Here is a 27,865-nt window from a genome sequence, read left to right on the forward strand (position 1 = left end):
AGCATAACCATTGCACAGAGTGCAAATGAACACAATTTCAATGTTACACATTTAGTTGAAGTAATCGCCTCCACCTACAGAACTCTTACATTTCTGGCACAAAATGTTGGTCTGTTTTAACTTCCACCAGGCAACCCACTTCAGGATCCAGCTACTCTTTCCCTCTGGCCCTCTCAAGAGAGAGCATCCCTGTGCTGCCAGTGCCCGAGTCAGCACCGCCTCTGCTTGAAGAAATCCGCGCCTCTCAGCTCCTCGGGCAGGTACTCCTGGTCCACAGGCTCGCTGTACATGGGGTTGTACTTGTAGCCTTTGCCGTAGCCCAAATCCTTCATCAGCCTGGTCGGTGCGTTCCTCAGGTGCAGGGGGACCGGGGGCAGAGGCCCCTGGTGGTTCCTCAGGCAGGCCTTCACATTGTTGTAGGCGCTGTAGACCTCAATGGACTTCGGGGCTCTGGCAAAATAGACAACACACTGGGCCAGAAGCACCTAGGGCACAGAAAGACACGTTGCTAGGAAGGTGCCGGCAAAGTTTCTGTAAGGCAGAGCAGTTTATGATACCCCTAGCTAATTCTTAAGACTCCGACCATGCATTTTTATCCTCCCTTTTCACCTAGTCTGGATAACCAGCTTTACAGAAAGAAGAAATTCCTATGACAGGTAATCCAGACCAGTGCTTCCTGCTTTTTGTAAGCTGAAGAGTGCATTGCTATCAAACCACCAAGATATAAAACAGATGAATAAGAAGCTGCTGTTCGGGGTGAAACTGCAGAGTTGTTTGGCTCCCTCACAACCCTTCTCCCTCCAGGCAGCACGAGGCGTTTCCTCAGAACCCTGGGCTCCTGAGGAGTTTGACAACACGGCCTTATTCATGGTGAAGGTCTCGTCTCTCTCTAGGAGTCAAGTGTTCTACACAATGGAAGCTCGAAAACCGAGTAGCTTATTCAGTGGGCCCAATACATCAAGGAGAAGGCAGGACAGATACTCAAACCCACACAGGGACAGAACACAAGAGAAAGGGAAAGATTTGCAAAGAACTGAGCTGATTACTTTACCTCACATTCGGGCATGCCTATAAAATGGCAGCCTTGGTAGGCAGCAACTGCTTGTGTTAATGCAGACGGGTCTGCCAGACCTGTCACACACACAGAGAGACAAGGGAAAGTTTAAGTCATAACATGCACTTATCCTTCCGACCTGTGTGCTGCTGTACGCAGAGGCCATCACGGCTTACAGACTTGGTGACCAAAGTGTTATCATTTAGCACAACGGACTGACTACACTCTGATCGCCATTTTAGTCAAGGAATATTTACAGTGGTTACCGTGTGAGGTCAAGAACTGCATCCTTGTAGATAAAAACTTTACAACTAGTAGTAGGAAAAAGAGACATAGGAGGCCATGAAAACATTCACAAGAATGGATACATTAAAAACAAAACATTTAAGAAAAATAAAGCTGCTCTGATCCTTGTCTTAAGTGGTATGCAGACTCTTCCACTTCTACCTCAGGAACTGTCCAGTTAAAAACCTAACACCTGGCAGCAAAGCAAACTGAAAAGTATTTACTTCATTACTGTGAACAGACACCCATGTTCAAAAGAACATTCCTGAAGAGGAAATAGGAAATGGTGACTTTAACACACATACTCAAAAGCACATATCACCAAGAGAGAGGTGAGCTCCTGCAGTCTTATCTTTGCCCGTCTCTTCCACATAATTCCACGCCACACTCCCTCATCACACCAGCTGCTGCCCACATGGATGGGCTCGGCCCGTCGCACTCACCGATGTCCTCGCTGGCAAACCTCACCAGCCTCCTGGCCACGTAGAGCGGGTCCTCTCCTCCCTCGAGCATGCGCGCCAGCCAGTAGAGGGAGGCGTTCTGGTCCGAGCCCCGCATGGCCTTGTGCAGGGCAGAGATGCAGTTGTAGTGCTCTTCACCTGCGCACCAGAGAGACTCATTCACACGGGCTCAGGAGGGGCCCAGCCAGCTTTGTTTTGACAGATGGATTTAAGAAAGCCTGTATTAATACAGGTCTAGGGAAGCTGAGGAGGGGGTTTGACAGCTGCCCTAAACTGCACTCATGGGAGAATGCGGATGGTGGATCATGCCCCGGTGCAGTTCTTCTGGGGGCCCAGTGCCTATATGGTGACCCAGGCCTGTTCAGAGGAAGAAGGTAGGATTGGAGAAACCTGTGGGGACTGTTCACACACAGAGTTCACGCCCAGAGAAGTGAGAGGGAAGGGCCATTCACTCTGAGAGGTTATCTCCTTGATCAAGGGGTGTCTGACAGAGACCAGAGTGGAGGGAGGGACAGTCTCCTATTCTGGGTCTGACCTCTTCCCCCACATCTATCTGAGGAAAACTGGGCACGGGTCTGCTCAGCCATCAGGATGGAGTCAAGTGTCGAGGGCAGCTGCTACAGTCCCGCTGGCTCTCAGTGCCTGTCATTTCCAGCTGTCTTCCTGACATCTGAAGCTTGTGATCATTTAAAGCACAGTCTCAGTGTGGGACCACCTGTGTGCTGGATCCTAGAGGACGCTCAGACTAAGAGCCGTCACCCTGAGGGTACCAGAGCCCCACGCTCATGTTGGCCGTATCCCATCTTTACCCTGAATTCCAATGGAAGCAAATCAGTACAATGTGCCTTAGTACAAAACACACCAAAGGGCAGGAAACATGCTGACAGGGTAAACAAGTATTTTATGCTGTACATACGCACAGCGCACGCTGGAATTTTACTTAGCCATGAAGAACAAAAATCACGTCATTTGCAGGAAAATGGATGGAACTAGGGGAATATTATGTTGAGATCAGCCAGTTTTAGAAAGTAAAGGAGCTTATATTTTTGCTCACATGTGGAAGAGAAAGTAGAAAAAAGGGACCTTAGATAAATGAGAGACCAGGAGGAAAAGGAGAACTGATGAAGGAAGCAGTTCATCCACAAGGGCATCACTACCAACCCCACGGAATGTATGGGCGAGGGATCCAAGTGCTGTGTGCACGCATGTTGCTATCACTTTGAACCTTACTATGAAGTGTGAGTACAAGGTACCAAGAAAAGCAGACCGAAAAATAAAGAGGCAGCAGCACCTGTGCACATCTCACAATTTTGTGGCCATCCTCTCTTAAGTTCAAGAAGAGGCCGAACACTCGCGAGAAAGCAGAGGGTGCTGATCTCATGAGCCCCTCCGGAGAAGCGCCTGGCCTGTGCTCAGCACAAGCCATGCCAACAGCATGACTGTTCTACCAGGCAGGCCCAGCTCCGGGCCCCAGTATCGAGGCAGCTGACCACCCTGCTAAGACGACAAAGACGCTTGGTCTCCAAGTGGAGACAGACACGTATAACACCACAGTGCTGGCCTCCCCGATGGAAAGACCTGGCAAGCTGATGGCTGGGCCTCAGCCACTCTGATTTTTTTTTTCCTTGCAGTACGGGGATGGAACCCAAGGGCATTCTTGCCTCTGAACTATACCCCCACCCCCAGCCCTATTTTTCATTCTTTATCTTGAAACAGGGTCTCACTGAATTGCAAAGGGCCTCACTAAGTAGCTGAGGCTGCCCTCGAACCACAATCCTCCTGTCTCAGCCTCCCAAATGTTGGGATTATAAGTGTGTGCCACCATACCTGGCTGCAATTCTAGTTTTTGAGGAGCCCTGGCTAGGCCAGATGGACAGACATATCAGCCTAGCTACTAAAATTCTATGGGCAAACTACCTCCTGTGCCAGGGTTTCCCTAGTGGAGTCAGCCATGGAAACTGGCTGGGAACATGTCACAGGAGAGCCTCGAGGTTCTGACCTCTCTCCCACTCCAATGGTGTGGACACTGCTCCTCCACAGGGAAGAACGTGGCGCGGGGGGGGGGCCTGGGGTAGGATTTGCCAAACACACGGGTATGGAGGGATAGAAGGTGGATCTCTAGTCCCCATTCTGCCAAGTTTACAACACAGTTTACTCATCTTCTCCCAGCTTCTTTGGGTCAACATGAGATGTTAGTGGTACAGTGAGCCAGAGCATGGGCTCTGGGGCCAGACAGCCTGGGCTTGGACCCTAAACTCACCAGCCATGCAGCCATGGGTGAGTTCCCGATCCTCTCTACGTCTGAGTCCTCACCTGTAAAATGTGGATGCTAAGGCCGCATGCTTCCTACGGTGCTATGAGACAGTATATGCCTGGCACACAGTAAGCCAGCACTTCTATAAAGAAACCCTTTTTTAAGCCGGGCGTGGTGACGCACGCTTGTAATCCCCGCGCTTGGGAGGCTGAGACAGGAGGATCGCACGGGTTCGAAGCCAGCCTCAGCTACTTAGTGAGGCTCTCAGCAACTTAGTGAGACCCTGTTTCCAAATAAAATATAAAAATAAGGTATGGGAGTATAGCTCGGAGGTAGAAAGCCTTTGGGTTCCACTCCCAGTACCACCAAAAAAAAAAAAAAAAAAAAAAGAAACCCTTTTTTCTACATGCTACCTTCCTTTTTTTGGCTTTTATTTTATACTGCCTTGTAATTGGAAATTACATATTACTTACATAGAACCTTGATGTCAAAGCACTGCAGAAAATTTCTCATTTGGAAATTTCTTTGTTCTGATGCAAACATTTGAACTAGTTACTGGTTTCTACTAGTGGTAACTATGTATTACCAGGTAATATTAAAAAGAAATAATAAGAACTCTGGGGGTGGATTCTTTGTCTCATCAGTTATAAAAAGGCCCAAGAGCCTAAGCTAACAGGTTTCCAGGGCGATGCTTCTACAATCCCTATTTATGGAACAGCCTGTAAGACATTCTCGAGGATGTGGCATGTACTCGCGCACGTCTGTAGACCTCCTGTGGAGCAGACGTGCTGCAGCGCTGCGGGGAGGATGCAGGAGCACGCTGATATGAGGAAGATGTGGGCTGTGGAGTTCGTGAGGCTGTGGCACTAGGAGGCCTCTCCTGCCTCCCCTTTACCTGGGGCAGTAAGTAGCTAGACAGGTGACCCTCACAGGGAACATGCTCCGGGCACCCTTAGCAACAGCACCGAGACAAGCACACACTGGGGAGAAGGCCTCGGGAACCAGCCAGACCTGGACTCGAGGATCTGTTTTACCACTTGCTCTGTGACTTGAGGCAGATTCTGTGAAATGGGTAATATTAACAAGCTACCCCCTAAGGTTATGCTGAGAAGATCACATTATATGGATTTTGCTTGACAATCTAATGAAACATCGAAAGAACGGTCCAGTCAAAATGGAGCCTTCTCTGGAATACCCACATGAAGGGAAGAGGACACTGCCGCTAGACCCCAGGAGCAAGAGTCTAGTATATACGGATCCTTTCACTTCTTAAAAGTGTACTTGGCCAAAAGTAAGGCTTTAGTATCTGGATATTTTACTTTTCAACCTTTGTGTGTGTGTGTGTGTGGGTGGGTGGGGGGTATTGGCTAATTTTTCAGACATTACAAGCACTGCCAGGGCGCTCAAGAACAGAAGGGCGAGCTGGCCACCTGAGCAGGCCTCTGCTGAGAGGCTCGGCGGGTCAGAACGTCAGTGGGACCGTGTGTGCAGTGTGTTCTTAGCACTAGTAACGCCCCACACTGCCACCAGCTGAGGGGCACTGACCCAGAAAGCTCTGGCCATTCCCTCCAGGCTGTGCAGTGAGCCTGTTTACTCACTAGGAGGCAGTACACAGAGTCAAGAGCATTCTCAAGCCCCCACCCCTTCTCTAGCCAGTCAGAAGGACTCTCGTCCTCAGGAAGTATCAGAGACAAGCCCAGCCCAGGTGAGACCTGGAGCATTCAATTATCAAATTCCTTTTCTGGCAGAACTTTTAAAGGTGTGGAAATTCTATTTCAGTTATTGTAATATGACTGCAGTCAGAGTCACACAAATATTTCAGTACCAGAGTCTAGTTTAATCTATAGTAAACTATCTTTATCTCTTATCTCCTTTATAAAAAGATGCAAATGTGACATGCTTATGACATTTAATATTGCCAGCTCAAGGATTTAATAAAAGATGGTATATCCGTTATCTGTATATGTGGTGCTATGTAAACAGGTAAGCGCACAATGCAAAATTAAATTTTCAAAAAAGGTACAAAAAGAAAGCAGCAAGATCTATGTAAACTGAAGTTTAGACTCCAGAAATTAAGGGTTTCGACTCTCAGTTAAACTAAGTCATTTGTTGCAGAAGTCCCTGTGTTACTTCCTGCTTTCCAATCGATCACAAGAATTATTATTCACTGTCAACTGAATGAACAGGCTTCAAAATTGCTGGCATTCTACAAGGTGCTACTACAGAGTAATGGGAAAATACATACTGACCTCACTGAGATGAAGGGGAAGCCTGCAATTTCAAACCCCAAACTCTTCTTGATTCTTAGCAGAGCAGCTTCTGCTGTATGCCTCTCTTCAGGAAGGTCAGCCCTGTGTGGGAGGCTTAATTCTGCTGGCAGTATGCAGCTCCCACTGAGAGTACAGCTCGCCCTGGACCTAGTGTTCACTTTTTTTTTTTTTTTTTTTTTAAAGGTAGAGGTTTAAATGGAAGCAAAGCAAGGATACATGTGTTCAGGGGAAATGAGGGTCACCTCAAGAGAGTGCGAGAGTGGCCTCCTTTCACTCTTCCTCCATCCCGATCACTCACCTGCTCGGTCATACAAGATGTGGGATCGCTGGAGGCCTTCCTTCACGTCGTTCTCAGTGATCAGAACTCTACTGGGAGAGTAGGTCTGCCCGCTCTTCTTACAGAACACCTTCCTGGAGCTTAACCTGGCCAGCACTGCCAGCTGCAGTCCATTCAGGCCGGCTCGCGCATCCCCATCACTGAGGTAAGCCAGAGTGTCTACCGCTTTGTCCTCTATGAACACGGAGGGCCTGTAACACACAACCAGCACTAGTTACTGTCACACTCGGGCCACACACTCATTCTGCAGGACATCTTAGTGGGCTTGTAATTATCATGAAGGTGTCTGAATAACCACCCCTAAAGGTTTTCAAGCCTTATTCTGAGGTCACATTGTTAATGCAGTTAAATTATTACGGAGACTAAGACCTGATGGGATGTGAAAAGTGCTGAGGTAATTTCACTGTATCCCATGTGCCGAAAGTATCACACTGCATTTTATGCGCCATGAGGGTAACTCATTATACAAGGTCTGTCATATAAGCTTGTGTGAAGCAGACAACAAAAGTCCTGGGAAGTCACTGTTGACAAGTGGGTTCTCTGGGTCTACCCTACTAAACAGTGAAAACTTTATTATAAACACTAGCACCTCATTTTAACATACAGAAAGTGACCATGCCCTGATGACAAAGAAATGCTTTCCATACACGGGAGAGACAGATCAGGCAGCTCAATTCCCTCGTTTTACAAACTACGAATGAGTCCCCAGCTACTCTAGGCATAGCAGCAGGACCGACAGCGGGTCTCTGGGACCTTGGCCTGGGACATTTCCAGGCTGCTGTAGCCTGTTTCATCTGCACAGGGTAACAGACAGGTCACTGTCTTGGAAAGTGATCAGAAGACTCTGCCAGGGCTTAGAAGTAGGACCCTGAGTAAGTCACCTTGCTTCTCTCCAAAGTCAGTACTAAAGTTTATAATTACATTTCTAAGTTTGGATCTTCATAAAGAAGATCTAGCAATGATTGGTTTTCAAGTTTGATTTCTATCTAGAATGCCTATCTAACAATTTCATTACTTAGATGGATCTTAATTCCTGGCTGAGCTGCTAGCTGTAATTTGTGGAACAAAAATTAAATTTTTAAATTTATAGTTCTGTCATGTCATTACCACTCTAGCTGAAAATACATAATAATTAATAATTCCATTAGGACGGTCTTTCAGCTACTTTGAAAACAACACACAGGCACCAACCGGGCTGGCCTGCAGGAGGGTTTTGCTCATCTGCCGAGGTCAACACAGAATTCCTTGCCACACACCCAGCCACACAACCTCACCTGGTGAAGAAGCTGGAGAGCACCAGTTTGCATTTCACTAAGATGTGCTTCTAATGTCTTCGAGACTGCTGCATCTCATTCCCTTACTTAGTAAAGGTGGCCACGCTTTCTTTATTCCCCATAAGATACCCAGGCTGATGCATCTTTCTAACAACCCACTCTCTCCTCAGATTCCAGGTGGCTGTCTGTGCCCCAGACCTGACTACAGCCTGAAGACTCCTCCTTTCTCCAGATGGCAGCATCCTCCCTGCAGAGACCTCAACAGACCCCTCAAAACGCACTCCAGGGCAGGGTCACATCTGTAAAACAAGAAACTGGATTTTCTGGAAGATGATTTAAAAGAAAATGATAGGGCACATACCAAAAGGAAAAAAAAAAAAGTGTTGAGGCAGGTGGGAGTGGGGCAAAATCGCCTGAACACCTTGTTGTTTCCAGCCAGAACTATTAAAAGCAATGCCTTGCATTTCCTTGGAAAGTTTCCAAGTAACAAAAGACCTGCAGGACAATTGAGGGAAGAAAAAGAATACAGTGTAGAGCCCTACTGGGCCCTACACTGGAACCACCCTATCCACCCTGAGCTGTGCTGCGATGCCAGCATCTCCTCCCTATCCTGGTAAGTGCTGAGCACTTCACAGACAGGGATCGAGTTCTAAGCACTGGATGCCCAGTGCTTAGGCAGGTTAACAGACATTCAGCAACTGCAAATAAGTAGGTTAACTTCAACTTTCTCACTATCCCAAGAGTAAATCATATTTTAAAAATCATATGCAAGTATAGAAAACAAAATCCTTATCTCTACACCTAGTGATAACAATAGTTATGATGTTACTTGTTGAATTTCTTTATGATTCAAACAGCCATGTAACAAATATACAATTGAATTTTAAAGCAAAATTTGGATCATACTATAGTTTCACATTCTTTAAGTATTTTAGTATTGATATATACTAAAATACTTAAAGAATGTGAAACTATATCACTATCCCATGAATTTGTCCTTTATTGCTCTACAGATTTATAAGCAACACATTGTGAACAGGCTTTAAGAATGTGTTTGTAGGTATTTTTTTTTTTAATTTTTGCGGGTCTGGAGATGGACCCAGGGGCATTCAACCTCCGAGCTACACCCCCTGCCTTATTTTTTATTCTTTTTTTTTTTTTTTGAAACAGGGCCTCACTAAGTGGGGCTGTCCACAAACTGCTATCCTTCGGTCTCAGCCTCCCGAATGCTGGGATTACAAGTGTGCACCACCACGTCTGGCTGTGTTTGTATTTTATAAAGTTGGGAAATAGGGCTCTCTCTTTGATTTTTAAACTCTGAACCAAGAAGTAAGTCATTCTGTTGTTCTGGTTTGGAGTTGTGGGTAATGAGGTTGTTGTCCGCAAAAGCTACCCCAGCACCCACTGGTCCTTCTTCATCCTCTAGGGTACGTATTATCCTCAGCACAGACTTCACCCCTGTCCAAAAGCAGCAAGTACTTTTAAACACAAAACTCTGTTCTAGTAATTAAAAAGGGGCTGCTGATGCCACTCACAATCATCATACAAGGAAATTACAAAATTAAAACTGGTTGTTAAGAACACTGTGCAGGAGTCCTTTATGTCCTGAATTCCCATTTACTCGAAATTTTGAAATAGTAAGATGTATTAAAATACCTTGAGATCTTTGAATGGGATGGGGAGATGGGAGAATTTATGCCAAGAATGATAAAATAAAGATATCTGCAAAACTACTCAGCAAACATAACTAATAAAGTTATCTTGAAAGACTGTCCCTAGTATTAGGGAATTTAACAATTAACATAAAAATGTTAACATAAGAATTTAGTATTTTTTATTTTAAGCATAAACTTGCAAAACATTTTGTATTTGGAAACAACCTTCAAAGGCAGAATTAAAGGAGGTGAAATCTATTCTGGGGATAGGTTGCCCCAAATTTCATAGCATCCTTCAGTAAAATAAACAACAGGTAGCAAATTATGTTGTTATAAGGTAAAATGCGCTGGAAAATACCATATCCCTAGTCAACAGGAGCCTGAGATGAAAGCACGCTCTCTTCCTTTCCAGGGGCTTAAATCCTTCCACACATGCTTTTTTTGTTTGTTTATTTTTTTGTCTAGTGGATGATACTAGGATTAAGACTGTTTATTTGCCTGGATCTTTAAGTAGAAGGAATGAAGAAAATGAAAATCACCTGTTACTTCATGGCAGGAAAAAAGAACATATATGGCTTTGTTAAACTCTCCCTCTCTAAATTACAAATTCTCCCTCTCTAAATAGCCCAGGTAACAACTGCTTTAATGTGGTTCTCAATCAAGTATGGTTCTCATCAGGGAAGTGCATGAGGCTAGAGAACTTTGCTCAAGTTCAGATGTGGCTACCATACCATAGATTTACTGACTACTAAATTTCCAGAGACCAAAGCTGGGCACAATGTATACTAGGAAAGTATGATGTTCAGATCTGCTTAGTAAACTTTCTGCTACAATATAGATGGGATCTTCTGTACCTAGTTCTTTACTAATGCTTACACAAAAAAGCACAAACATTATAGTGGCAGTGCTCACCATCAGAAATCACTCCCTTTGCTTTGGTGCCCAGGCCCCTTCTAGCAACTGAGGCCACTTAGTAGTCTGAACATTTGCTTAGAACTGGTCCCACCATGTTCAAGCTGAGTGATCATGGACATGTTATGAACCCCGCTCTGCCTCCATATCCTCATCTAATACAAAGGAGCCAATGACGCCCACTTTGCAGAGATGCACTTTGCATTAGAGATGACATGCAGATTGCACAGAACACTGCTTGGCATATCATAAGCACTCCATAAAATGTTAAGCTATTGTTATTTTCCATGATGAGAACCATCTGAGTTAGATGGCTCAATAGCATCTCTCCTGAATTGCAAATCTTCCAGGTACAGCCCCAAGCTCTGCTGTTCCCATAACCAGAGCAAAAGAAATAGAACAAAACTTACTTTCTCTAAAGAGAAAACACACATTTCACAGATAACGTCATCTTTTTGTTTAATCCTATGGAAGCACATATCTTTCCAAATTACACTTCACCATGTCCCTGAAAGGGGTCTGTAGTGGGTTAGTGAGCCCCCAAAATGTTAAGTCCTAACTCTCAAAACCTACGGCTGTGACCTTACTTGGAAATAGGGTCTTTGCAAATGTAACTAAGGATCTCAAAATGAGACCATCCTGGATTTAGGATGCATCCTAAATCAATCCTAAATACAATGACAAATATCCTTATAAAAGACAGAAAGAGAAGATGGGGACACAGAGAAAAAGGGCCTGTGATGTGGAGGTACAGACTGAAGTGATACAGCCACAAACTAAGAGAAGCCAGGAGCCACCAGATGCTGGAAGGAGGCCCTTTGTTCTGGAGCCTCTGGTGGGTGACTCTCCTACTCACACCCTGATTTTGGACCTGGCTTTCAGAACTGAAAAAAATGTCCTGTTGCTCCACACCACTTAGTTTGTGGTCATTTGTTACAGAAGCCACAGAACTGTTTCTGGTTCCTGTTTTTCTGGCATCACTTTAATGTACCTTTTCCTTCCATATTCATAGTTATACTAATGCACTATATCAATGTACCTTTTTACTTTACATTAAAACATTTCTAAGAAAAATTGATAAAAATCTATAACCACATTCTCTCTGGCCAATACCTTCTGTTACAGTGTTCTACTACCCTTCTTTTCCGCTCAACGGTAGGAAAGATTATTTTGGAGTCAGGCCAGTTTAAACCTTTATTAGAAAAAAAAAATTAAAAAAAAGGAAAGAATCTAGAGCGATCTCATTTCAGGGCCACCCTGTTGTCTGAGCTCCCCTCTCCAGGGGAGAAATGCTGCTGCCCAGAGGTAAGTGTGGCCCCCTACAAAGGGACCGATGTACTTCAACTCTTGTCCAGTACATGGGTCCCTGCCTACCTAGACGGGGGTAACTGTGGCTTCTCATTTCACCCTTTTCATCTCCACAGACAGACTCCTCTGGTCCACAAAAAGCTACTTCCTCAGGGTTGTCCTGGAGTATGCTTATGTCCTGTGACCTGGGAGCCTACCATCCTTCACACTCAGCAGGTAGTGCCGGTGATCAAACACAGCTTTACTTTATCTTGCCGCAGAAGTTCATCATACCACAGACCATGGCTTTTTTTATCCCTATCTCCCAAATTAACCCAGCATACAGATAACATGCTTTGCTTTGCCATGTGACCAAACCGCTTTTAGAGAGCAACATGCGTGGGAACTGTTGCTTATCCACACAAACTAGAGAACTATGTATAGACAGGAGCTTTCTAGTTCATCCAGTTAAATTCTGCTTGTTCTTCAAAGCTCAACTTGACGTCCCTCATCTCGGAGGTGAAATACTTGCTTTCACACATTTTGGATGCCTCTTTTCTATACCCCACGGTGTCTTGTATACAGCCAGATCACAGTGTGGCGCTGTGAGCTGATGTGCCTTTGTCATAACGTAGGCTATATACAGGCAGGGGAATATGCTTTGCAATCCCCAGCCATGCCTAGCACATGCAGACCTTTCATTTCTGCTGAACAGATAAATAAAGGAGGGAAATTTTTAAAAAAAGAACATTAGGCTGAGGGTGTATCTGTGGTAGAGTGCATGTTTAGCATGAATGAGACCGATTCAATTCTTAGCACCACCAAAAAAGAATACTTTTATCTACTTTAATGGGAAAGTACATTGTATACTGTGTGAGAATTTATAATCTCACAATTCCTCAAGTATAATAAAAAACAATGGCCTAAGCAACAACTTCATTAATTTCAGATTAAGTACCACTGCTAACCTTCTCTCATGCATAGCATTAAACAATGTAGGGTTTCTCTGTACATGTTCTAGTCACTACCTAGGGCACCAAAACATGACACAAGAATACAAATGCATACTCATAGCTTCCCAGAAGGAAAAAGTAATTATTGGGGTCAAGGGTCTTTTTTTCCATCTAGATTCGTGAAGAAAATCTGGTTTATTTGCACAAGAATGAATATGTAGCTGATGCCAATCAACAGAGATTTGAAAGTAAAATTGTACCTACAATAACCGAAATATAACACAATCCACTCTTAATTATCCCTGACAATCGAGGTGGAATTTTTTCAAAGAATCACTTATAATGTGTTTTTCTTGTGGTCTGTGACATCTCCCAACTTAACTTCTTGTCAGAATTGCTGACAAACAGACCAATTAATGGAGATCTAAGCTTGATATTCTTTCATTTCACTTTGTTTCCTGCTGCTGAAAAGGGCAACAGTATCAAAGAAAAAGATGCTTGATACCTGGACAATTAGCCCTAATGTTAGAATATACCCACCTCACACAAAAATCAAACTACTTTCCTCATACTGAGAGCTAGGGTTTATTGTTCACCACTCCTTTACAATCCTATAGTATACGCAGACTCAGTGCGGTGCAGAGCTACCCACGAGGACAAGCTCCTGTGTCCGAGCTCTCCAGGGAGGCAGGGACAGGAGAAAGTGAGTGAGAGTGAAAGGGAGTTTGGAGAGGGTCGTGGAAGAGGCTTTTCTGACTGTTATTCAATTTTAGCTGATTCCGATGAACGGATTCACTTTTGTATCGGCCTTTCAGTTTCAGTAACTATAAAAAGATCTTAATTCTTTCACTGGACCCTCTCAAACTGTGCTATGCGTGGGAATCACGCAGCAATGCTCTCTATGAGGATAGGCTCCACCGTTTACAGACCTTCTCCTTTCACTTAAGTTATGACACAGCAGTGACTAGGGAGAAGGGAAAGCCTGAGGTTATCTGAATAACTCAGTTCCATGGAATGGTGACATGAAATAAATAAAAACTACCTTAGGGATGTGAGCATGCAGGAATAAAACATAAACACATTAGAATAACCGGTACACAGAAAAAAACCCTACAAAAATGTTTAAAAATTTTCCTTTCTTCTTAAAGTTGTCTTTACCACATGCTGATATAAGTCTATGGAATTTAATTACAGAAGAACTATATGTAGTCAGCCCTTCATATCCCAGGTTCTGAATCCTCAAATTCAGTCAATCTTGGAACAAAAATATTTTTAGAAAATGCATCTGTACTGAACATGTTCAGACTCTTTTTCTTGTCATTATTCCTGAGACAATACAGAATAACAACCATCTGTATAGCATTTACATTGACTTACGTGTAAGTGCTCTACAGGGGTTGGGAGTAGAGCTCAGTTGAGCTCAAGGCTCTGTGTGTTCAATCTCCAGCATTTCAAAAATTTTAAAAGGTAAAAAAAAAAAATGTAGTCTAAAGATAAATTAAAAGCATACAGGAGAATGTGTGTAGGTTATATGCAAATGCTACACATTCTTTTATAAGGGACTTAAGCTTCTGTGGATTTTGGTATCTGCAGAGGCTCCTGAAACTAATCCCCTGCAGACTGAGGGACAACTGTATTGGATACAATACCTAGCAGGAGCCCCAGGGTCCTGAAGAGTGCCCTGCCCACAAAGCCCTCCTGAACATGAGCGCATCTGACTGATACCAGCAGGTTCCACCCTTGGTTTTCTAGCCACATTTCTACTGGCCATCCTATCACAACTGTCCTCTAAAGTGGAGCAACTTCCTTCTGCCCACAAGTGCATGGCCAAATGTTTCAAGGCTTTCTTTCATGAGACACAGCAGCATTCTTACATCTGAGAAAAGAGCAGATGGGAGGCCAGGCATGTAGGGAGAGCCTGCTGAAACCTAAACCTGAGCCCCAACTATGCCTTGTCCTTTAATCCTCAAAAAAGTGGCTCCAGCGCGTGGCCTCAGGGCAGCGCAAGCAGCTGTGTGCTCCACCCGAGGTGGGCAGTGGCCTATCCTCAGATCAGATTATGTTCCATTGCATTATTTCAGCCAACATATGAATGAATGACTTCGAAGAATATATTCTAATATAGACAAAGGAAAACCCACAAAATAAATGGACTGTCTGTGACATACATATACCCTGCATATTAATAAACTCACATGGCACTCATGATGCAAAACCAATCACCAAAAGGAACAAGACAGCCTCTATGCTGTGCCATTTTCAGTTTAAATTTCTTTACTTCCATGGAATTGAGTTTGGCTTCAAGTGTACAAAAAAAATCATATAAAGTAATTCAAATAATTATACGTTTATAGTTATGTTGATCTTTGCTTATTTTTTAAAATAATCAACTGCAAAGAAAAAAGGAAGTATGAATCTAGTACAAATCTCCAAAGATTTGCAAGTTAGACCTAGGATGTATGTACCTAATTTGTTCTATTTAATGAGGGACATAAAGCCTTTCAATAATCAACAAGGCTTCCCACAGCCTTCCAAGCTTTTAAAAAAGAGAGCTAAGAAAAGAATCCTAAGTACAAAAGCAAATGCCCAAAAACTGTAATAACAAAGCAATATTAAAGCTTTAAGAATTATAGTCATGCCCCTGAGAGGTTAGAGAATATACCTGACAAGACAGGAAACGCTTGCAGGGATATGCTTGTTGGTCTGATCTGAGTACTTCATCATCTTTTATTTCAACACTGCAGATCAACATTTCTTCTCACTCCCCCCTCTCCTGCCTGAGGCCCAGCCCCTCTGGCCCCGTGCCAGAAGACTCTCTGGGAGGTTTGAGCCCTGACACTGCACACTGTCCACTTACTCGGAGCTGCTGTTGCTGCTGTGGCTCAGAGGGTCAGAGGGACGGCTAGAGTCCAGGACATGGATCCCCAGTGAGTTGATTGCGCGCATTAAAATAGTCACCATTGCCTCAACTGGAAGTTTCTCAAGAACAATCACCCGGCAGCGGCTCAGAAGAGCAGCATTGACCTGGAAGGACGGGTTTTCAGTTGTGGCCCCAATCAGGGTGATCGTCCCACATTCCACGTGAGGAAGGAAAGTGTCCTGATCATGGGAAGAAAAGAGAAGAAAGTGACTCCAGTGAACAGCCACCTGCAGAATCCTCCGTAAGTTGGCTCCCAATCCTTTCCTTTTCCTAATTTTTACCTTTATAGACTATTCACTGAATATAAATAAAACATTTGGGAGAGTATAACTCTTGGTTTTTAAGTCCAAAACATGTCTTCTAGAATGTCAGTGTCTAAGCCTGACAGACACTGCTGGTAGAGTAATAGCTCTAAGTAATGTTCTTAGTTTCAACAGAAAGAACTTTACTTAGAATGTATACCTTCTGCAAAGGCTTAAACATAGTTTATATATGCATCTATTATTTAGTAACAGGAAACATAAAAACATGTTTCCAAAATCCTTTTCTACTGAGGGATTCAATCATATTGTTACTTTTCCTAGCAAGCTTGGTGAGTATGTAACTGTCAGGCTCTAGCTTATGAAGAAATTCTATGAGTCAGGGTCCCAGGTAAATCTATGTTTACATCTACTTGGAACTCTAAAGGGTCTGTTTATTCATATTTTGGGAGAAATGCTTATAGGTGTTGTGAAATATTTTTATCTGCAACTAAAATGCTGCAGCAAAATAAATTTTTTAAAAAGTACACCTGAAAATTATTTTAATGTCTATTTGGAAAAAGGGGGCTTTGTAATAAAAATAAATTGTATCCTTTTATTTCTAAAATCCATTGAAATACACTATCAATGTGATTTGATGAGAGCCTGAAGGCATATTCTTTAATTTTGAAAATAGGAGGAAATAAAAGGCATGAAAATAATGATCTCAAAATCAAGTTCAATTGTTCACAATGACTCCTCTAATATTTTAGATTAAAACATTCTAAAATTTGGAAACCTGATCCAAAGTGGCTTTTCTGATGCACACAGCTCAGAGATATACTGATTATCTCATTTATCAGATAAAGCATTCTTACCAAAATAACACTACATATGAAAAAACAGGCTAGAAGGAGACAGGCTGACATGTCTGTTCCCTTGCAGACAGAGTTAATAATAGTCCCTACAATTTGTATGGCACTATATATTTTTCAAAGTATCTCAGACAATTATTTTACTTGAAGTACACAATAACCAAAAGACAGACGGAAGTTAATATACCTGCTGAGATTTATTGAATCGATGAATCTCATCAATAAAAAGGATGGTTTTCCTTTTGAAAAAGCTCTTTTCATTCTGAGCTTGTTTTATGACATCTCGCACATCAGTTGTCTTGGCATTTGTTGCAGACAGTGTCACAAACCTTATGCTATGTTTCTTGCTGTTGTTGGCTATGATGTGAGCCAGGGTGGTCTAGAAAAGATGATATACACAGTTTGAAAAGCCATGGTGCTACAAACATACTTACCAAGCAACTTGAACTCTGAAGGTCACTCAGAGGCACAGATACCAGCTCAGAGAACACCAGCAGTTTTAACCTTTACAAACATAAACTACTACCTAAATAAAACGGGAAAGCAACTAACTTTAGGATGATTCTGACCATTTCTTCTTTGTCCCTAAGTTCTTTTGATTCCCTTTGGGGGGATAAAGATCTCTGGCATCCCAGCAGAATGGCTGTCTTGATTTAGCAGTGTTTTGAGTGACAGCTCTGACCTCTTACCAAATAGGGAGAAAAATTCTTCCCTTTCTAGACAATTTGCATATGAAGGACCTAGGTGTAGATCGCACCCCACGATGGGTAGGTCAGCAGAGCTGATGAACAAAGGAGAATGAATGGGCCTTCAAGTTGAGAGATCAGTAACATCCACCTCGTGTTTAAGATGGCTGCGTGCCACTTCTGAATGTTTGTACTCCAGAAAGAAATGAACAGCATTTTGCTCCTGTTAGCACTCTCTAGAAAACAAAGGAGCTCTCCAAGGGAAAGCACTGTTCATTGAGAACCTGGCCCTCACCCTCAATATTGTACTCAAAAAAATGCATGTCCTACTATTATTGTTTTCAGGACTATAGCTAAGAATGGGGAGAAAGAAAAAGGGAAGACTGTTTAATTAGTGTGACAATTTTGCTCCTGAATGGAAAGGTGGCACTTTTTATTTTCTAAAAGTTGCATAGCACCATTAGACACTGCAACCACTTCTTTTATGCATGACGGCCTACCCCGGCCATTGAGAATCTCACTTTCACGCCACATAGCATTGCGACTGGCTCACTGAGCAGCTGGGCCCAGTCAACCTCTCGCACTATGTCTTCTGTGACTCATCCCTTCATCTCCCTGCAGACCTTTCCGCTGTTGTTTGGGATCTTCAATAAATGATTGCACATTCTCGTAATGTTACATAAAGGCTTTAAAACTACCAAGAACGCTACTGCTGTAAGTCCCCTTAATAGGGTAACAACTAAATCCATGGGAAGAGACATCATCTCTGCCATCCTCATAAAATGTTATCTGGGGGGCTGGGGGTGTGCAGGTCAGTGGTAGAACATGTGCTTGGCATGTGCAAGCCCTGGGTTCAATCCTCAGCACCAAAAACTAAAAAATGGTATTTGGGATACATCTGACAGCCTAGCCAAAGGGAAAACATGAGTACAAACAAGAGTGCACAGAAGGGCAGCTGCATTCCAGGAACTGGTGTGAAGAGGCTGGTTTAGCCGTAAGGGATGGAGCTGCAAAGAATCATGAATGCCCGTATGTATGAAGGAGTCTGATTCTCTAATCTAGCAGACCTCCTTACACTCTGACTACTCTGAAATTCTGCCTGTTACTCACTAGTGCTCCTTCTCCTTCCTTTATGAATGGCAGCGTTAAGCACCTCTTAGCTTCTCTTTTTCTCAAGTGTTCTTCCAATGACATCATGTTTTCTAGATCCACAGTATGCTAACTGCCCCCTCTGTACTTAAGATAACCCCTAACAAACATGGCACTGGACACAAGACACTGGTGCTTCTTTTCTGAAATGCAAGGCTACTTGTATGAGAAAAGTTATGGAAATGCTGCATGAAAATGACATATGGAACAGTTTTCATGATAGTTTTGAAAATCACTCTTGAACCACAAAAACTAGTGGGAGGGGAAGAAGGCACAACAGAAATAAAAAGGAATTTATTTTTTTTTTCAGAGCTGAACCCATATACAGACGACTGGGATATACAAATATTCCTTAACAATTTTATAGTATGCTGTTTCATAACTGGGTCGCTAAAAATCGAGGTGTGTGTGGGAGGGGGAACGTACACAAAGCTAACTCCAGTTTGAGTCCACCTCATCTTGCAAAGCTCTAGGGATTCACAGACAGCTTCCTTTGAAAACGACCAACAAATGTATCTTATGAATGGGTGTGTGCGCGCAAGCGTGACTTGTTCACGCCCATCACAGACTGCGCTTGTGGACCTGGCACTGCCCCAACTCCGACACTGCCAGAGGCCCCCAGGCCTCACCGTCCCCGGGGCCGGGCGAATTATTACAGGACTGCACCCCGCTGCCAGTGACATCACCTGCGGCCTCCGCGCGCAGGTCTGGCGGCCAGGACGGCACTCACCTTGCCGCATCCCGGAGGCCCCCACAGGATGATGGAGGGGATCTCGTTGGTCTCCAGGAGCGAGCGCAGCAGGGTCTCCTGCCCCACCGCCCGGCTTTGCCCCACGTAGTCCTGCAGCGCGTCAGGACGCATCTTGTCTGCCAGGGGCTTGCCCTCCAGCATCTGCCGGATCTCCTCCACCAGCAGCGCCCGCGCGTGCGGGCGGCCCGAGCTGCTGGTCCCGAAGGCGGCGTCGGCGGCGTCCGCGTCCCACTGGCCCGGGTCGTCCTCGCCGTCCGCGTCCGCGTCGCCATCGCCGCCCGCCTCCTCCTCCTCCTGCGCCTCCGCCTCGTCCCAGCTGTGCGGGGACGCGCTGCCCGCCGCGGCGGCCGCGGCCGCCGGCCTCTTGCCCGCGCCCTTCCTGGCGGGGCTGCTGGAGCGCGCCACCGGGAAGTCGGGGATGAGGCGGGCGCCGCTGGGCGTGGGCGGCGCGTCGTAGCTCTCGCGGCTCTCGGTCTCGCCGCCGTCGTCGCCCTCCTCGCCCTCGCCCTCGCTGCTCTCGGCCGCCGTCGGGGTGGCGGGCTGCTTGAGCGCCGAGCTCTCCGACAGCCGCCGCCGCTTGGCCCCGGGCGGCGAGGCCCCCTTGGCGCGCTCCCCGGCGCGGTGCGGCCCGGCCGCGGGCTCCGCGTGCCCCGCGGGGTGCAGCAGCAGGCAGCGGTCCAGGTGCGAGTTGATGTGCGCGGCGGGCATCATCTGCTGGCACACGGGGCACTGCACCTGGTGCAGCTGCGACAGGAAGGGGTCGTCTTCCGGCCCGCTCACCTCCATGGCGGCCGCCGCCCTCCCCGGCGCCCGGCGCGGCCGCACCTGCCCCCGAGAACGCCGCGCCTCGGCTGCTCGCCGCTAGGCCCCGTGCCGCGCGACCCTCGCTCGGGGAGGCGGCAGGACGCGCTCGGGCCGGGGGAGGGCGCCGCTCATGCCTCACGTCCGGAGCTCCCGCGTCGGCCCGCCCTCGGCCCGCCGCTGGCGACGCCCCTCGCAGCGCGCTGGGATGTGTAGTCCGCCGCCGTTTGCCCCCGCCGCCGGCATCGCCGCGCGCTGCCCTTCGGGAAATGCAGTCCGCGTCCGTGTGCGCAGGCGTAGCTGGCGCCTCGCGGGGCACTTCGGGAAATGTAGTCCATGGCCTGTTGCCTAGGCCGCCGCTCGTACACTTCCGGTTCCGAGCACCGCCTTTGTGAGGGGTCGCTGGGGTTGGAGCCGAGGGCGTGCGCCTGCGCGGGGATACGCAACGGCGGAGTAGAATCTCCTTCGGGCTTTCACCGGTCCTCGGAGCCATAAACTGCGTTTGTGGCCTGAAGAGTCGTTTTCCAAGTTATGCACTCACGGGGAAATGAATGCTAGTATGGGGAGTCCAGTTTCTAACGAAAGAGGGATGGGGTGGACTCTCAAAACTCTCCAATAGACAACTCGAGAAAGGACTCAACAGAAAAAGCAAAACTAACATATGAAAAAAAAAAAAGTTCACTTAAGTGATTGCCAGAGAAATGCAAATAAATGTGCTTTCCTGCCCCATTTAGATGTGCTGGCCTTTTTGCTAGTGATCTTTCACCCAAAGCACTAGCTTAAGAGATGGCTGCTCTCTGCTATATAATAGTTACACATTGACAAACAAGCGTCTATCGCCTTAAATTGGCAGCAGGCCACCTTTTAAAGTTACATTGTAGACAGGGACAGAAAATGCTCTGCAGGAAAATAGAAACCAGATTAAAACAGTAACTGTGATATTCTTTGTCTTTGAAAGTATCATTTCCCACCGTTTCCTGCATTTCTGTAAACCTCCCCGTAACAACCATCTACATATATACATATATCGATTTTCTTTCTCTTTTTCCCCCTTTGGTCTTGATTGCTCTGTTGCTTAGATTGTTTTTAACCTTGCAATTCAGGCTTCCACGTAGCTGGCGGGGCAGGGGGAGGGATGTACATTAATCTTTTTTTTTTTTTTAAATCAGGAAGTTAACGAATTGAGAAAGAATGAAAACTTACCTGAAATTTGACAAAAATAGCGTTTTTATTTAATCTACCACAAAGGAGCATCTCAATGAAAGTTATTGTAGGGAAGTTTTAAAATCATTTTTTCCTCTTAAGGTTTTGGTCATTTTAGTCTATGAAATAAATTGACAATAGCTAGCAGGAAAAGGAAAGGAACATACAAATTCTACCACATACCTAAGACATAGGAGTATTAGACTCAAAGAAGAGAACAATGGCTCCCAGTACCTGGGAGGCTTAAATAGTCAGGTTCGAGACCAGATTCAGCAACTTAACAAGATCTTGTTTTAAAATCAATAGTAATAAAACGGCCTGGGCGTGTAGGTCCTGGGTTCAATCACCAGGACTACTACTGTTACTCCTACTACAAAAAAAATTACACTATGTTCTTATATATGTAAGTATATATCTTTGTTTCCTAATGAGTGTTTTCAAAGGTATTGTCATAGAAAAACATACAGAAAGATTTAGTCACTTGTGTATATATAAATCCTCTCTCTCTGTCTCTCTCTCTGTCTTTGGTGATGCTGGGGGTTGAATCCAGGACCTATTTTCATATATTTACTTAGCTTTTTATATAAATAAGACAAAAGGAAAAATACAAACCAAAAGCATAATATTCCATATCTCTCTATATATTTTATTCCTGAAGCCACCTACACAGAGTTGAGCTGTTTGGGTGTGCTATGAGATAAAAACTGTAATCCCAGTACTTGGGAGGCTGAGACAGGAGGATCACACATTCAACAACAGCCTCAGCAAGTAGTGAGACTCTCATCAACTAGCGAGACCCTGTTTAAAAATAAAAATAAATTAAGAGACCCTGTTTCCAAATAAAAAAAAATATATAAAATGGGTCTGGGAGTGTAGCCCGGAGATAGAAGGGCTTCCAGGAACCCTAGTACCACCAAAATAAAAACTAAAAAATAAAAATAATAAAAATAAAATGGGGCTAAGAGTATAGCTTGGAGGTAGAATGTCCCTGGATTCAATCCCATTAGTCGCCCACCCCCCCAAAAAAGAGTGAAAGTTGTTCCCTTGGTGCTTGCCACAAACTAGGCTCTCAAGTATTCTTAATTTCCAGAACCCTATCTCCTGTTGTCTGAAGTTCAAGGTTTTCTCCACTAGATGGTGACGGTACAAAAATAAATAAATAAACCATACCAATAAGGACTTTTCAAAAGTCACCCCTCTTATTTTGTTTTGCATAACCAAAGTTAAGCTTTAAAACAACAACAAAAAAAACCCAACATAAATACAAATAAATGTAAATCCTATTTTCAGATCACAGGAAATGAGATCCATACAAAGCAAAAAAAAAAAAAAAACACACACACACACACAAAAAGCTAGACTTAAAATTTTCTCCTTTCCTCCTTCATCACTTCTCTGTTTTCAGTTGACCTTCACCTTTCATTGTGAGCCTTTTTTGTGTGTGTGGTACTGGGGATGGAGGACAGGGGCATTCTACCTCTGAGCTCCACCCCAAGCCCTATTTTTTTTTAATCTTTATTTTGAAACAAGGTCTCACTAAGTTGCAAAGGCCTCACTAAATAACTGAGGCCGGCCACCAACCCAAACCCAGATTCCGAAGTCTCAGCCTCCCAAGTGCTGGGATGACAAGCGTGCGCCGCCACGCCCAGCTTAGCGTGAGCCTTTAGCTGCCTCCCCATCCTTCTTCCCCAGGATCAGAATGGCAACGAGGAAGTCATTGGTGGCTCAGGAAGATCTTATGTTCTGTGATCACTAGAGTCCCAGCCTGGCTGCAGCGTCTAAGCACAGGTATATTGCAAGCCTCCTGGTATTTCTGAACCTCTGGGCATTATCTTGCACCCACAGATTCATATCTGAGGTATGTCATGCATTTCAGTTCGGTTAATTCCACACGACAAACGTCCGTGCCATGTTTAGTCACCCTCCTGAAAGCTCTGTGGCCATCTATTCATGTTCTGTGGTCCCTACACCCCTAACTCTCCTTTCCTTTTCTGACTTTTCCCTTTATTATAGAGTTTATGCCGTATTTCTTACTGTTTATTCTTATATATGCTATATATCTTCTTGGTACTGCAAGAAAAGGGCCTCTTAATTCTTCTATTTTCTCCTGGTCTTTATTGTTATAAAAGAAATACACTGATGTTTTATTAGTCTCATATTTGGACTTTTTGTGACCTCTTTTATTAGTTTTCAGTGATTTTCAATTGATATTTAGGAGAGTGGGCAAAGGCGGGCTGGCTTTATGCTTGCCATGTCAGAAGGTCATTAACTAGGTGGGTGAGAGTCTCTGTCCAGTGCTCAGCCAGGGATACCAAGGGTGGTCATCCCTGCCAGGTTCTAGAAGTATTTCCTGCAACACGACCTGGAAGAGCTTGTTCCTTGCTTCATTTATACCTGGTTTCTGGCCACTTTCCCTCGGAGTGTAATAAAGACTACATCTGATCTTTTTCCTGGTTCTTCTCACAGACTTTTAGACACTCTGAGTAATAAGAGAGCTATTGTTAGGTCAAATGAAACAACTCAGGGCCAGTCCAGTTTCCGGGAAGGCAATTGGGTGCTGGAGACTGAGTCCGATCACAGGGCCAGTGAGTTCATCCATCATGCCTATAAGATGAGCCTCCAATAAAAACTCTGGACACTGGAGCTCAGGGGCTCTCTGGTGGCAAACACCCTGAGCGTGTCTTTGGTGTGCCTGGATCCCAGGAGGAGTGGATAGAGCACGCAGTGTGTCCAACTGATTATGGACTGGAACTTCCAAAACCACGTGCCCAAGTAGATCTTTCCTTCATGTAAGCTGATTTATCTCTGGTATCTTGACGCAGGAAAAGAAAGCCGATGAACACATTCTCCCTGCTTGCGTTCTTCATAATGAAACTTTAATAATTTAAGTAGATTGCTTTCAGTGAGTTCTGTAAGTTGTCCTACTGTGTTGCCAAAACTGGGGGGGGGGCTCCTGGAACCCCTAAATTTGTAGCAAGTCAAAAGTGGAGCTGGTCCTTAAGACTTCGGGCTGGGTCTGATGTGGGAACCGCGTGTGGATTCTTAGCCAGTAGGACCTGTGCTAACTCTGTGTAGTTTAGTGTCAGAATTGAGTAGCGGGACACCCATTTGGCGCCAGAATAATCCTTTTGACTCACGCATACTGGGAATTTTCAAGTTATTGGAGAAAATAGATTTTTGTTATCTTATAAAGTAGAAGTAACATTTTATAAAATTCTATTTCAATCCCTGACCTAAAAAAAATCCCCTAATGAAATACAGAAAGATTTCTTCTTAACATGATTTTTTTTTGCCTCAACCAGTATCCATTATATGTTTAATGATTAAAAAAACACAAAAGAGAGTTTTCATATTCTAAGTTGCCTCTCCACCCTGGCACATCATGCTATCTCTCCACAGAGTTTACTTTTAATTTTTTTCGCCTCCATTGGGCCTGGAATCAAATTTACTTTTCAGTACAGAGAGGTCCTTAAAGCCTTTCCTGACCCCCAACCCCATGCTGGTTGGTACCCTTTGCCATATGCTTAATGGACACCCTGTGTATCCCTATAAGGGACACCCTGTGTGGACACCCTGTGTATCCTCGCATTATTCTGCCTATTTCCGTGTTTCCTTTTGTTCCTCCTGCCAACCTGTATTAGAGGACAAAGCTCTTCACCTGGTTCTATCTGTGCCAGGCTCCATGCCAATGTGTCTCGGGCATGTTCCTGAATGGGGTCAGTGATCAAAAGCAACCAGGCAGGCCTGATGTGCAGGCTAAACTCCTCGCTCTTGACGCTCATGGATGGAACATTCTGTTTCTTCTAAGAAAACCACCCGAAGGGGGCTTTCAGTCACAGCAACGTTAGATGAAATCTCTCTGGTGAGGTATATAGAGAACCCTTCCAAAAAGAAAAGAAAACAGTTTCTAAAACATATCAATTAAAAAAAAGTTTCTAGAAGTGAGAATGGGATCATTGGGAAGAATGGAGATTTGTCACCAGAAAGAAAAATTGGGTTGTTCTGGGGAGAGATGGGCTTGGGGTTGAGGAAGGAAGAGGAGGGGGAGGGTCTGCCATGGTGTGTTGTCCTTATCCTTCACCGAACTGGATTCGAAGCCCAATGACGAGAGGTCTGAAGACCAGAAGACGAACAAATGAATCATGGGAAACTAACTGGGGGTTCTGTGCATTACTGGCATCGCTTCAGGATCCGGCAGGCCCAGCAGGACCAGATTCGTCCGCTGGGCTCTGACCCCCGAGGAGGGGCAGCAGATAGAACACCTGCAGGAAGCTCCTGTGGCACAAATTGGCGCCACCCATGGATGAATGTGATTTTATAAAAATGTAGAAACACCTGCTCTTCCAAAGACATTTAGTGTACAATTACAGTGCATCGATAAAAGATTAGTTAAAAATGATTTGGTCAAAGGGGAACTATGCTCTAGTATATGGAGGTCTTATAGGGGTGGAAATGAACACTTCTAGTTGTTTATAAGATATTAATAAAATTCAATGTATTTTCTAAAAGTATAATTTATATTTTGTGGAAATGAGGCTCTTTTCTAATAAAATTCTGTTCTTTACAAAAAGGTATCTTTAGGAAAACCAAAAGACAATGCATAGACTGAGGAAAAATATCTACAATACATATATCTGTACAAGTCTTATATCTAGATTATGTAAAAGAACCTTACCATTCAATAATAAGGCAGAACAACCCAATTCATAAAGGGGTAAAGGTAAAAAATAATACTTCACCAAAGAAGATATCTGGATAGCCTAAACCTCACATGAAACATGCAGAAAAATATAAATTCAAACCACAAGGAGATGCCACAGGAGTCTGACTGGAATGACTCAAATGAAAGAATGACAATATTAAATGCTAATTAAGTGATTAATAAAATTAAATTTTAAACCATTTCTATTCACTACTACACTAGAAGCCCTATGAGATAAAGAGAATAAAAAGACTAGGAGGCTTAGAAAGGAAATAAGAACAGTGTTTATTTGTAGGTTATATGATTGTATAGAAAAAAATGAAAATTATGTCTAAGTAAACTTTTTAAACTGATACAGTTAAGCAACTTTTCTACTTAAAATGTTCAGTTTTATACATAGGAATAGACAGAAAAGAAAGTTTAAAATATAATATTAAACAGCATAAAAAACATATTAAGTTACCAGGCACGGTGGCATACCCTTGTTATCCCAGCTTTTAGGAGGCCGAGGCAGGAGGATCGCAGGTTCACCTGCCAGCCTCAGCTACTGAGTGAGGCCCTCCACAATTTAGTGAGACCCTGTTTCAAAATAAAGAATAATAAATAGGGCTGGGGTTTCAGCTCAGATGTAGAATGTTCCTGGGTTCGATCCTCAGAACTGCAACAGGAAAACATATTAAGTACCTAAGAAAAAAGTCATAAAATGTGAATGATCTGTGCAGAGAAAGACAATTGTATGGTCTTGCCAGGAGAGGGTAAAGGAGACCTCAGAGGAACGACACACTGTATTTGCAAATCTGAATCATCAACAGTTGAAAGATGAAAATCCTTTCTATATTTATTTATAGGTTCAATGCAATCCCAATCTCCATTCTACAGGTGTGTGTGTGTGTGTGTGTGTGTGTGTGTGTGTGTGTGTGTGTGTAATTTGACGAAATAGTCCTAGAAATGATTTAAATGTATCAAAAATAGCCAAGGTGCCCCTAAAAAGGGTAGAATGACTTTCTACAAACACGATAAAGGTTAAGCTACTGTAACACCAGCTGAGGAATCAGTAAAAGATTGCACTGGAACAAAAAAAAAGATGACTCAGTAACAAGTATGTGGCTCTTTGAAAGCAGTAGTCTTCAAAATTTGTCAGAAAAGGTTTTTCAATGAGCAATGCTTAGAGAGTATGTGAAAAAAATAAAATTAGACCTACTTTATACACGATAAAATCACCTACGTATGAAAGTGAAATTATTAACTGATTAGAGGATGATATAAAATAATTTCTTTGTGATCTCAGGATGGAGCAAAGGGGAAAAGTTTCTTCAAAAAGACACTCAGAAAAAAAGCACTAGCCATACAGGAAAAGATTAATATATCTTACTACATAAAAATGAGATTCAGGCCGGGTGTGGTGTGGCGCACACTTATAATCCCAGCGTTCAGGGTGCTGAGACTGGAGGATCAAGGTTCGTAGACAGGCTCAGCTGCTTAGTGAGGCCCTCCGCAACTCAGTGAGACCCTGTTTCAAAATAAAAGAATAAAAAATAGGGCCGGGGGTGTAGCTCGGAGGTAGAATGCCCTTGGGTTCCATCCCCAGCACTGCAAAACAAAATCAGAAACAAAAAGCAAAATAGAAAAATAAAATAGGGCTGAGGATGTAGCTCCGAGGTAGAATGCCCCTGGGCTCAATCCCCAGACCCCCACCCCCGCCACATACTGTCTGATACATCAATCATTTTTATCTCACTTCTGGCTCCTCATCTATTCCATAAACTAAATGTTATTATCCTTATTTAACAGATGAGA

At 44.1% G+C, this 27,865-nt stretch overlaps 2 protein-coding genes across 3 annotated transcripts in view; one reads left to right on the forward strand and one right to left on the reverse strand.

The window, feature by feature from the left end:
• Positions 1-209: 209 nt before the first annotated feature.
• WRNIP1 (WRN helicase interacting protein 1) lies at positions 210-20,148 on the reverse strand (the record flags this gene model as incomplete). Of its 2 annotated transcripts, none has more annotated exons than XM_080710025.1 (7): positions 210-485; positions 1,052-1,131; positions 1,783-1,938; positions 6,623-6,852; positions 15,600-15,766; positions 16,964-17,155; positions 19,342-20,148. In XM_080710025.1, 7 exons carry the CDS (start codon positions 20,146-20,148, stop codon positions 210-212), a joined length of 1,908 nt encoding a protein of 635 aa, XP_080566151.1. The 2 variants fall into 2 exon arrangements, with proteins under 2 accessions (XP_080566151.1, XP_080566150.1); XM_080710024.1 differs by having other exon boundaries at positions 15,600-15,841.
• MYLK4 (myosin light chain kinase family member 4) overlaps positions 15,848-27,865 on the forward strand; it is a gene marked incomplete at both ends in the record, with an annotated part of 113,185 nt that continues 101,167 nt past the window's right edge. The window contains one exon of the mRNA XM_080710026.1: positions 15,848-15,903. Within this exon, the coding sequence (XP_080566152.1) occupies positions 15,848-15,903 (56 nt within the window). The remainder of the gene's footprint in view (positions 15,904-27,865) is intronic.

The sequence above is a fragment of the Muscardinus avellanarius genome, assembly GCF_963383645.1.
Source record: "Muscardinus avellanarius genome assembly, chromosome: 14".
Classification (NCBI taxonomy): domain Eukaryota; kingdom Metazoa; phylum Chordata; class Mammalia; order Rodentia; family Gliridae; genus Muscardinus; species Muscardinus avellanarius.